The 12742-nt window shown below is 40.4% G+C and overlaps 1 protein-coding gene across 1 annotated transcript in view; it reads right to left on the bottom strand.

Annotated features, from left to right (window-relative positions):
* Window positions 1–12742, bottom strand: part of zgc:101731 (SNARE_SNAP25N and SNARE_SNAP23C domain-containing protein) — a 45437-nt gene that overhangs the window by 21713 nt on the left and 10982 nt on the right. Inside the window, exon 2 of the mRNA XM_039772876.1 lies at window positions 3147–3261. Coding sequence (XP_039628810.1) covers window positions 3147–3218 — 72 coding nt within the window. The 5' untranslated portion in view covers window positions 3219–3261. The remainder of the gene's footprint in view (window positions 1–3146; window positions 3262–12742) is intronic.

The raw sequence follows: 12742 nt of genomic DNA, 5'->3' as shown, positions 1-12742 counted from the left end.
GGGTCTTAGTATCGAGAGTTAAATCTATCCATCCATCCATGCATGTATTTTCTAAGCCGCTGTTTTAGGTCAGGGTCCTCAAAACTGGAGCCAGCTGGTATTACTGGGTATAAGGCAGGATCTATCTGACAATGACTACAGGGGGCTATTTAAAATTTGCATTCATATCCAATAAAAACACTCCAATGTTAAAATGAGATAAGATTTCCAATCTATACATGTCTAAAATTAAACTGTAAATTCATAATTGGCCTGTCAAACTTTGAAAGTAATTAATCATAAGCCATCATGCTGTGATTCTGCTGCCTCACATCATGGTCATTGTCTGTGTGAATATTTTAAGTTCTGCTCACATTTGTTTTGGGTATTTTGGCTTGTATCCCATAAGCTGTGCTTATTCCATAGTTCAGCAGTTTAATGAGTAAGGACTGGCTCTGTTACTAGTGAGGGACCGGGACCTCTTCCACAGCTGCTTTTGTTTTCCATTTGGTTTTGCTGGAAACATGGATGGGTGAATGGATGTTAAATTAGTCCATGGTTATTTTGCGTAGGGACATTCACAGCATGCACCATCATAAACAAATGTGTAGTGAAACCAAGAGGAAAGTATCAAATATACCAGCTGATCTGTACAAATACAAATAAGAGTGATAAATAAACACTAGTAACAGGTACAAGAAGGAGCTTGGATGTCTCTCTTTCCTGCCATCCATTTGTCTCTGATGATCATCTTAAACTTTGGCAGGTTTAATGGAAATTATTTAGAGGTCTTTGCAGAGATGTTTCACTGGATTCACTTCTAAGCTCTGGCTGGGCAATTCAAAGACATTCCCAAAGTTGTCCCTAAGCCACTCCTAAGTTATAAAGTCCACATCAGCGGAGTGTTGCAGTGACTTTTTGGAACCATCTCTACAGAGGTTCTCTAGAGTTCAGACCTAGTGACCATTGGGTGCTTGGTCACCTCACTTACCATGGCCCTTCTCCCCCAGTTGCTCAGTTTGGCCAGGTAGCCACCCCTAGAAACTTCCATTTAAGGACTATAGAGGTCAATATGCTCTTGGGAGCACAATCTTGTCTTTAATCTCCTTAACGTTAGACCTGAGCAACACTTGAGCTGTGAAAACAGTGCTAAAAGCATTAGTCCTGAGCGTCACTCAGGCAACTGTATAGGCAGTTCTTGTGTAAGCGTTAGACCCAAGGGTTACTCAGGCTATAAAAGTGCCAACAGCGTTAGTGCCGAGCGTTGCTCAGGAAACGTTATTGGAGTGTCTTACATATGCAGCAGGCCTGAGTGTTACCTGGGCAGCGGTGCAGACAGGTCTACTCCTAGCCTCATAATTGTGTCTTGTAAGAAATGTGAAAAGGTGTTGCACGCTCTTTACAGTGATATGAAGTCAATCTGTCTTCAGGTAATGAAACTGAAACAGACAGTGAAATCGAAAGTGATTCTGATGAATCCAAAAGTGACGCTCGTATCAATTGCACATGTGCAGTGATCAGTTTGGGAAAAAAATCCACATGGAATCACAGCACTATTGTCATGAATATGGCTTTGGATTGTGTATTTCACTGTGCTTCAAGATATACCACACAAACAACATGTTTTGACAGTATATACGGTATAATTATTTTTATTATTATTCATTATTGCTATTATTTGTATCATTATTATGCTTTGTACACTTCTGACTTTGTACTTTTAGTTTTTTTGCACATTTGACAATAGAAAGATGCAACACTGTTTACATGTTTTTTCAAGAAAACGCTAAGGAGGCTACTCTCTGCAGGCAATTTCTTTGTTCTCATGGTTTGTTTTTTGCTCTGATACACATTATCAACTGTAAGCCCTTCTATAGACAAGTGTAGACAGTCTAATCAACTGAATTTACCACAGCTGGACTCCAGACATCTCGGTGATAATCAATATGATGGGATGCATCTGAGCCAGATTTTAAAGGTCATAGCAAAGGGTCTGAATACTTGTCTCGCTGTGATATTTCAGTTATTTTTAATAAATAAACTGTTTTTGCTTTGTATTGAGTGTTGCTGGTTGTGGTACGACAAAGTTAACTTTAGAATAAGGCTTTAACATAGCAAAATGTGAAAAAAGTGAAGGGGTCTGAAAATGTTCTCAGTGCACCATCTGTGAAATCCGTAACAAAAATCACAGACGCCCAGACAAACAACAAGATACATAACAGGACATAAAATAGTAGATCTTGAGGCTGCCTTTAAAAAGAAAGAGAGACTGTTAAAAATGTGATTGCTGTCTGTTTGCACTACATCAGTTGGAGCAGCTGTTATGTTACAGTCGATGTTATGTTTATTTTCCATTTAATTGTTATTTTTGTCAGTTTTGAATTAATTTTCATTTGTTTTTTGTTTTTATGTAATTTGTGTTACTATTGTTATGTTTTAGAATGCATGTACTGTGTATTAAAGTGGTTTGAATCTATTCGATTGTGTTTTGTGATGGACCACCATGAGGCAGGGCCAACATGATTTCACTCTTTGAGACCACCCTCAGCCTTTATATTGAGGTGGAGTGCCATTGAAGTTTTGCATTTTGCTACTGGTTTATGGTTTTGAATTTGTTTGTTTTGCTATTTTGGGTATCCCTTTTCCTACTTTTCTTGACTTTTTCTAGTTTTTCATTTATTTTTTGATTTTTCATAAAAACAAAATCTTAATTTATAAAGGGACTTTATTGGACTTATCCTTGAGCTAAGGGTTTTACAGTTTCCTTGAAGAGCATTTTTGTTTTTTGGGATGTTTAAAGGTTTTTTTAAACCTTTAAATCCAGTGCCCCGTTTTTGGTCTATACAGGCCTGAAAGCCTACCTCTTGAGCTTGGGGTCTGCCTGCCTGGGCTGAGGCCTGTTTCTAGGTTCCTCGTCTTGCTTTTTTGGAATTTTGAGGCCTATGCCCAACACCACCACAACAGTGACCCAGTTCTGTCATCACTAGCTACCTTCCATTATTGTGTCCTATTGGCCTAAACTGATAGGCTGCCCTCATTTCAGACTATAGATACTGTAAGTCCTCTTGACTTCTGTTTCTCCCCTCATTACTAGAATGGCAACCTGTGATTCTTCTGGCTCTTCAATTGTCACTGGACAGTGCTAAGAATAATGCTTGGTCACCAACCTCATCGGTTACTTGGTTGGCCCGACTCTGCAGCTCATCCATCTCGGTATATGGTGCGTTGTCCATTGTCATTAGGCGTCTGCGTTCACAGCTAGGCAGCTGCTACAAAACAGATCTGTAAGAAATAAAAACAGAGGGTAAGGAAAGACAAAACTGGAGACAGATGTAGAAATAAACAACTTAGAGCTCAATTCAGTGAAAGAAAATTGAGGGAGGCAATGTAGAGGAACATTTATTTCAGTTTGATTCATTTAATTTGTGCCCAGCCCTCTTCACTGAGCGCAGACTTGGAGCGCTATTAACAAGTGAAGAGGTAAAATGCAATTACAACTTTACAAATCACTAAGTACATAATACATACACACAGAAATATGTGTTTAAGCACTTTAGCAAAACAAAGCAATTCCAAACTGATTAACATCAATGGAATGTAAAATTACAGGAGAAGAAAATAAAAAGTCCAGTCAGCAGAATCTCTGGAGAAAATAAACCTCTGAGGCATCCACAGTCAGTTGCAACACAAAGTCAAAAGACAAGTCAGTGTGATGCTCAATACGCCCCATGGGCCTTGCAACGGTTCAACTATTGTATTGAGGATAAACTAGTAAAAGTTAAAGAGACACAGGCAAGGTGTTACAAAATAAACCGTACTTTAATAAAAACAGGTGATATGAAAATATCAGTTCTTTCCAAAAGCTAAAGTTATTCATTGATATGAAAAAGCACACCAATAAGTCTTAGTTCGTATATGTGAAAAAGTATGAAACACAAATAAAAAGAAAAAAATCCATACAAATTACAAACACATAATGACCCAAGTCCTGTCCCCTTCTCTCTTCAGGCTACACGAAAGGAGCACCAAGGACTTTAGGAGTCCAAAAAAATAAAAAATAAATAAAAACATCAAAAATCTCAGTCATTTGCCATTTCCCCCTTCCAAGTTATGCAATGGATCCGAGGACTTCTTAAAATTGTGGTCTATGGCCAGCTTGTCATCCCGGCCAATACCCCCAGGCCGTCAGATGGAGCCCACACTGCAGTATGGAGGAGCCCCGAAGACCAGCAGGGAATTATACACAATGGAGTTTTCATCCACAGCCCTGCTGGATACCCCAGGGGCCGCAAGAGGGAGCTGCAGGGAGGAGCAAAGAGTCATATGTGCCCTATAACCCGGAAGTGCGACGGCAGAAATGACGTACTTCCGGGGTGAAGAAAAGGACTTTTGATCTGACCCAGAAGTGATAGAAGATCACATGGACTGGAGATTGGAACACTTCCGGGTCAGAGACTATAAAAGGATGGTGGGAGCTCCCAGACGGCGAGTTGAGCTGGGTGGTAGGAGAGCAACGCGTCAGGGAGTGGTGGAGAGTTTATTAGTGTGATTATTGTGTGTTTAATGAGTATTGTGGAAGAGAGGGTGGTTTGTGCACTGTGCTGTATGAATAAAGTCAACATTTGGACTTTTACTTGGTGTCTGGAGTCTTGGACAGGGGTTCAAGGGAGCGATACTGCCCCCTATCTGTCACAAAATCTAAAAAAAAAAAAAACCTCATAGCAATGCCTAGCTCAGCATATTATCTGAACTTCACAATATTCTAGGGCCGATGTATTCAAATGGCAGCCTAGAAGACCCAGAAGCAACCTCCCATTCCTGTGGTCCCACCAGAAACGCAAAGAAAAACCAAGAAAAACACATTTTGCAAACCTTCAGAAATTCCTACAGTAGTACAGACCATGAGTACAATACCCGACGTAGCTTAGCAACATTCAAGCCACAGTGCAGCATGTTGTTGTGTGACTACAAGTGGTGGTATAAGTCTATGACACTGAGACGACCTATCAAAGGAGCCACTTCTCCGGAGGAATCTCCTCCTGCTCTTTTACCATTCACTCCCCTCTCACCCTGACCCTGTCACTCAGCTCTCTCTAGGGTACTGCCCTGAGCCTTCACAAAGTGCTTTCCCCCAAGACATCCCCCCAAGGCCATGCAGTAGTGAGGCATGTCACATGAGGGCGGAGTGGTGGCTCTGAGGCTAAGGATCTGCGCTGGTATCCCATCACTGCCAAAAGAGATCCTACTCTGTTGGGCCCTTGAGCAAGGCCCTTAACCTTCAATTGCTCCAGGGGTGCTGTACAATGGCTGACCCTGTGCTCTGATCTCAAGGGGTATGCGAAAAGTAACAAATTCCTAATACGAGAAATCATATAAGAGCAAAATATAGAACAACAGAAAAAAAAATATCAACACACATGTGGTGATTTAAAATGAACCTATTTTTCCTAAGTGCACCATAGATATTGAATGATGTGCCTGTGTCAGATGTGACCAAATGTAAAAGGGAAACAATGTATAAGCATTACTTGTTTTTCAATACATTCATTTGTGTTGGTTTAACATTTGTCATTACCAGCTGCTTACCGGCCTCTGAAAATGTCTTGATTTGAAAATCCAACTCAATTGGTAATTCAACAGCCGTGCTCTATAGTATGCAGTCATGCATGCACCCCCTCCTATCGTTACTTCAGGCTGTGCAGTGGTACCATGGTGCATCCACCACTAGAGGCTGGCACTGCACTGTATGTGTGCCTTTCTGTGTGATGTTGCTGATAGATGTTTGAAGCACATGCACAAGAGCCACCTGAATCATCTGTCAATCAGTCTTGACTCATCTGATTTGTGAGTGAGTCATTACCCGCGTATCAGTGTAACGACTCTCGTTCCACAATTCTTATTCTCTTGTGATTCTATAATGAAACATCTTATGTATCTTAAAGCTCTTATGATTCTGTAATGAAACATTTTTTGTATCTTAAATGTATTATCATGCTAAGCCTAAAGTGTTGAATTAAGAAGACATAGTTAATGGTTCTAACCTGGCTTATAGTTAGGGTGACCAGAATTTACGAATTACCCACGACAGTCCCATATATCACAAATTTACCTCTCTTTGCTTATTCTTTCAAAATCTTAATTGGCACACCTGATGAAGACTATAGCTAAAATGTTGTTTCTTTAACCTTCTTTTATTCTCGTGTGGAACTAACCTTTAACCTTTTTTTTCTTTGCAGATGCATGATGACAAAACCTTACACTAACTGCACAATTGTACTAATACCTATGTATTGGACAACACTAGGTTGTCATTGCAGGAACTTATAACAGCTGCTCTATCTATCTATCTATCTATCTATCTATCTATCTATCTATCTATCTATCTATCTATCAGGTTATGAAAAGGATTTAGGAGTCGTAGTGGACTCTATGCTATAGACTTCCTGACAGTGTTCAGAAGCCATTAAGAAGGCAAACAGAATGTGAAGTTATATAGCACTCTGATGTGTGGAGTACAAGTCACAGGAGGTTATGCTCAGCCTTTAAAATACACTGGTGAGGCCTCATCTGGAATACTTTGTGCGGTTTTGGTCTCCAGGCTAAAAAAAGGACATAGCAGGGCTAGAAAAGGTCTAGAGAAGAGCGACTGGGCTGATTCCAGGGCTACAGGGGGTGAATTATGAGGAAAGATTAAAAGAGCTGAGCCTGTACAATGTAAGCAAAAGAAGATTAGGAGGAGACATGACTGAATTGTTTAAAATTATGAAGGAATTAGTACAGTGAGTTTATTAAGAACATGGGGACACAGTTGGAAACTTGATAAGGGTAAATTTCGCACAAACAGGAAGTTTTTCTTTACACAAAGAATGATAGACACTTGGAATAAGCTACCAAGTAGTGTGGTAGACAGTAAGACGTTAGGGACTTTCAATACTCAACTTGATGTTTTTTTGTAAGAAATAAGTGGATAGGACTGGCGAGCTTTGTTGGGTTGAATTGTCTGTTCTCATCTAGAGTGTTCTATCTATCTACAGTGCATACAGAAAGTATTCACAACGCATCACTTTTTCCACATTTTGTTATGTTACAGCCTTATTCCAAAATTGATTAAATTCATTTTTTTTCCTCAGAATTCTACACACAACACCCCATAATGACAACGTGAAAAAAATGTACTTGACGTTTATGCAAATTTATTCAAAATAAAAAAAACTGAGAAATCACATGTACATAACTATTCACAGCCTTTGCTCAATACTTTGTCGATGCACCTTTGGTAGCAATTACAGCCTCACGTCTTTCTGAATATGATGCCACAAGCTTGGCACACCTATCCTTGGCCAGTTTCACCCATTCCTCTTTGCAGCACCTCTCAAGCTCCATCAGGTTAGATGGGAAGCGTCGGTGCACAGCCATTTTAAGATCTCTCCAGAGATGTTCAATCAGATTCAAGTCTGGGCTCTGGCTGGACCACTCAAGGACATTCACAGAGTTGTCCTGAAGCCACTCCTTTGATATCGTGGCTGTGTGCTTAGGGTCGTTGTCCTGCTGAAAGATGAACCGTCACCCCTGTCTGAGGTCAAGAGCGCTCTGGAGCAGGTTTTCATCCAGGATGTCTCTGTACATTGCTGCAGTCATCTTTCCCTTTATCCTGACTAGTCTCCCAGTTCCTGCCGCTGAAAAACATCCCCACAGCATGATGCTGCCACCACCATGCTTCACTGTAGGGATGGTATTGGCCTGGTGATGAGCGGTGCCTGGTTTCCTCCAAACGTGACGCCTGGCATTCACACCAAAGATTTCAATCCTTGTCTCATCAGACCAGAGAACTTTGTTTCTCATGGTCTGAGAGTCCTTCAGGTGCCTTTTGGCAAATTCCAGACGGGCTGCCATGTGCCTTTTACTAAGGAGTGGCTTCCGTCTGGCCACTCTACCATACAGGCCTGATTGGTGGATTGCTGCAGAGATGGTCATCCTTCTGGAAGGTTCTCCTCTCTCCACAGAGGACCTCTGGAGCTCTGACAGAGTGACCATCGGGTTCTTGGTCACCTCCCTGACTAAAGCCCTTCTCCCTGATCGCTCAGTTTAGATGGCTGGCCAGCTCTAGGAAGAGTCCTGGTGGTTTTAAACTTCTTCCACTTATGGATGATGGAGGCCACTGTGCTCATTGGGACCTTCAAAGCAGCAGAAATTTTTCTGTAACCTTCCCCAGATTTGTGCCTCGAGACAATTCCTTTGACGTCATGCTTGGTTTGTGCTCTGACATGAACTGCCAACTGTGGGACCTTATATAGACAGGTGTGTGCCTTTCCAAATCATGTCCAATCAACTGAATTTACCACAGGTGGACTCCAGTTAAGCTGCAGAAACATCTCAAGGATGATCAGGGGAAACAGGATTTTGAGCTTCATGGCAAAGGCTGTGAATACTTATGTACATGTGCTTTCTCAATTTTTTTATTTTTAATAAATGTGCAAAAACCTCAAGTAAACTTTTTTTCATGTTGTCATTATGGGGTGTTGTGTGTAGAATTCTGAGGAAAACAAATGAATTTAATCCATTTTGGAATAAGGCTGTAACATAACAAAATGTGGAAAAAGTGATGTGCTGTGAATACTTTCCAGATGCACTGCATCTATCTATCTAGGCAAATTTATCCTTGGTAACGCTGTGTTTAATCACCAATCATAAACAGACATAGGAAATGACCAATCAAAGAAGCATTATGGGGGAAATTGTCTTTATGAATGACCTTTGGATTCACTTGATTTTTCTAAGCTGATAGCAAGTCAAACTTGAAGACCCTTAACTGCTCCTTTCCACCACACTACTTTGTAACGTATTCCATGTGCCTTTTCCAGTGATTGTGAAGCTCATTTTCTTTACCTGTTAATGAGCGTTTCAAAAGGTTCAAGTTTCTGTGAAACATGCAGCCCTCAAGGAGAGAACAACCAGCTTAGTACCATCAGCTAAGAAAGAACATTTAAACTTAGGTTTTGTAAATTATAGAGGAACTGTCAGTAATATCACTGATAATTATGAGGTTAACCTTTAATGGTTTGTGTCATATGAGGTGGTCTGCTTTCTTCTTTTGTTATTGTCGTTGGTCTGACATGCTAATGCATTTTCTATGCACCAATAACATCAAATTCATGACATTAGTGACTTTGCAGTGCCTCCTTCAGGTTTTGTGGAGCTGAGAAAAGTCTGAACAATAAAAACATAGAGAAGATACAAAGGTGTGCAATCTATTTTTGACATTAAATGGACACATTCAAAAATAGTACATGTAACTGAATACTGGAGGGGAGGTTACATTAGTTTATTGACAGAGTATATGTAGTGGAAGACATGGTGGTACTTTGATTAATGCTGTTGTCTCTCAGCTCTAGGAAAGCAAACTCAAATGCTGGCCCAGTCTCTGCAAGGGTGGAGTTTTCTCTCATTGTATGTATAGTGGATTCAGAAAGTTTTCAAACTCCTTCACTGTCTGCAAAATTTATTGTGTTTTAGATTTAATTTTAAATGTCTAAATTTGTATTTTTTGCCATTCTTTCTGCACTCAAAAACCCATAATGACAAAGTAAAAACATGTTCTCAGAAAGGTTTATAAAACCCTGGTAAGACATATATTAGGACAAGTTTGTAAAACCATTTGTAAAGCTTTGAGTGTTCCCATGGGTACAGTGACCTCAATAACTGTGAAGTGGAAGATGTTTGGAACCACTGGTATTCTTCCTAGAGTTGGCCGTCTGGCCAATATAAGTAACCAGGCAAGAAGGACCTTGGTCAGGGAGTTGGCCAAGAACCTAATGGTCACACTAACAGAGCCTGAAATGGACAAGCCTGTCAGAAGGATGTCCAACTCATCCACACGCCACCAAACAGGTTTTCATGGTAGAGAGAGAGGCTAGACGGAAGCCCACTTGGACTCTGAGAGCATGAGGTCAAGGATTCTCTGGTCTGATGAGACAAAAATGTAACTCTTCTGGCAGAACTCCAAGTGCTATGATTTGTGAAAATCAGGCACTGCTCATCACCTGCCTGATATTATCCTTATTGTGAAGGGTGGTGGTTGGCGTAGCATCATGCTATGGATGTGCTTCTCAGCAGCAAGGGCAGGAAGACTAATCAGAACTGAGAGGAGGATGAATCCAGCTAAATATAGAAAGACCCTTAAAGAAAACCTGCTCCAGAGTGTACGTGACATCAGACGGAGTGATGGTTCAACTTTCAGATTGACAATCATCTGAAACATACAGCCAAGGCAATTCTAGAGTGGCTTTGGGACAGGTCTCTTATTCTCCTAATGTGGCCCAGCCAAAGCCCCGACATAGCACACCTCCATAAAACATTTGTGGAGAAATTTGAAGGTGGCAGTTTATGGGTGTTTTCTATCCAATGTAAAAGTGCATGAGAGGACCTGTTAGAAAAAATGGAGTAGACCGTACAAATAGGAGTGTGCAAAGCTTGTAGAGACTTACCCAAGAAGCTTCAAAACTGGAATTGCTGCCAATGTGGCTTCTACTATGTTCTGAATAAAGGGTCAGAATGCTTATATGAGTAAAATATTTCAGTTTTTGACTTTTAATAATTTTTTTTAAACCTTTCTGAAAGCATGTTTTCACTTTGCCATTAGAGGTTATTGAGCGTAGATTGAAGGAAAAAAATCTACAACATAATCAAGTTTGCAGAAAATGAAGGGATCTGAATGTTTCCTTAATCCACTGCATTTGTTTTTCACATGCATCTCTAATATGTGCACGTGAGGTTAACTGCTCACTTTAAACAGGTCCGGTATAAGTGAGTGTAATTGTGGGTTTTGAATGTGCCCAGTGATAGTTCTGTTCATGCTTTGTACCTAATGTTGCTGAGTTAAGCACAGGCACGATGGAAATGGAGAAGCAGGTTCGAAAATCAAGATTTGTTCATTTGCCCTGTCAGTCTGTTTATAAGCTGTATACACATTTATTAACCCATAAACACATACAGAACAAACAATTTAAAGTGAATTAACCTTTACAATGGTGCTTTAAAATCTACTGCCCTGCCTTCAGTGATGACCATCTGTGTAGGGTTTGAATGTTCTCCTTGTGTCTCTGTGGAGGTTTGCTCAGGATGTTTTCTGGCCACATTCTAAAAATGTCCATCCATCCATTGTCCAACCTATATCCCAACACAGGGTCACAGGGGTCTGCTCGAGCCAATCCCAGGCAACACAGAGCACAAGGCAGGAACAAATCCCTGGGGCAGGGCGCCAGCCCACCGCAGAGTCTGAAAGTGTGTGTTTGGTAAATGGCACCACTAAAGTGGCCCTGTGTAGGTCAAACCAATAGATGTGTCTGCAAATGATGATAACAAGATAGTCTCTGAGTTTTAAAAAAGTAAATGACCAACTTTTATAAAATATTGCTGCGTTTTAAAAACTAAATTAGCATTACTGCTAATACTTTCATCACATACTGTTTAGTCTTGTTGGATTTTATAATTGTACTTTACTTTGTGAAACACATTGTGATGGTGTTTCCTGTAACAAGTTGCTATAAAGATGGATTGATGGAGTCAGTCCTTGGCAAGTCTACATGACAGGATTTAAATAAAGAGTAATCCCGATGCTCCTCCTGTCTTTGCTACTAGATAATGTTAGATTAAAAGGGGAGACGATGTGAGAGCATGATGGAATGTGATAAGCAATGAATGGAATTATCACAGGAAAAGTTTCTCCTATCGGATTAGATGGCCAGCACAGACTCCACTATGGAATGCCCAAGAGGGGGTGGGTGGCCAATTGGCTGAGGAGTCCAGGACTGTGTCCGAGTTTGTCTTTGACTTTCTCTCTTACAGTTGACCGTGGGCCCTAACCGAGGTTTATTTTCTCCAGGAATGTTGCTAAATGGAGATTTTTTCCTTATCTTTGTTGTCAGTTTTGTTCATCTGTTTCAAACAATTTTGTTTTCCCATGTGTTTAAAGAAATCTGTCCCTTCACCTGTACTATATTCTGTATTTAGTAATTTGTACAATTAATACTTGCATTTTACCTGAGAACTTGTAACAGCTCTCTGTGCCTGAACTCAGTGAGGAGTGACATACAAATATAAACTGAATTAAACTGAATGCCTGGAAAATCCAGGAGATCAGAGAAAAGGACGATTAAGTGGGCAGAAAGGTAAAAGAGCAAGTGTAGGCAAATGAGGGAGTGAGTGGGGATGTGAGCAGGCAGGAGGCCTGGCAAGCAGAGATGCAGCTGGCTCCTAGAGGTTTTATCTTGGTTCTTCCTCAGCACGTCTATTTCAGCTTCCTTTGTTTCTGCTATGTTATTAGCTCTCATGGAGATGGAGCACAGTCATACTTAGTAACACATTATATCCACACATGAAGATGAGAATATTCCCATTGGTTTCCTTGAGGGAAAGAAATTGTAAGTGGTCCAAGTTGCCCCCTACAGATACAAAAATTAGTAATTACTTGACAGCAGTAAAGGAAGGAAAACACCACAACATTTACTGAGGAACACAAATACCCCTTAGGCCTTCTGCAAAATCAGCTGGATTAAGAGAGTTTTGGTGATTGATGGGTGTAGAGAAGAAATCCTTTTCATCAACTTATTCTTGATTTGACTAGTGCAGCAATGCTTTGGACTGGACAATTATCATTTTGAAACTGCAGACGCTATAATAAAAGTGAGCTGCAATCTGTTTTTTGTTTAGACAGACTGTGATGACATGTAAATAAACTTGTTAATCACTACTGTCTTACACAGAA

The sequence above is a fragment of the Polypterus senegalus genome, chromosome 12 (genome assembly GCF_016835505.1).
Source record: "Polypterus senegalus isolate Bchr_013 chromosome 12, ASM1683550v1, whole genome shotgun sequence".
Lineage (NCBI taxonomy): Eukaryota > Metazoa > Chordata > Cladistia > Polypteriformes > Polypteridae > Polypterus > Polypterus senegalus.
This window is presented reverse-complemented; position numbering and strand designations above follow the sequence as displayed.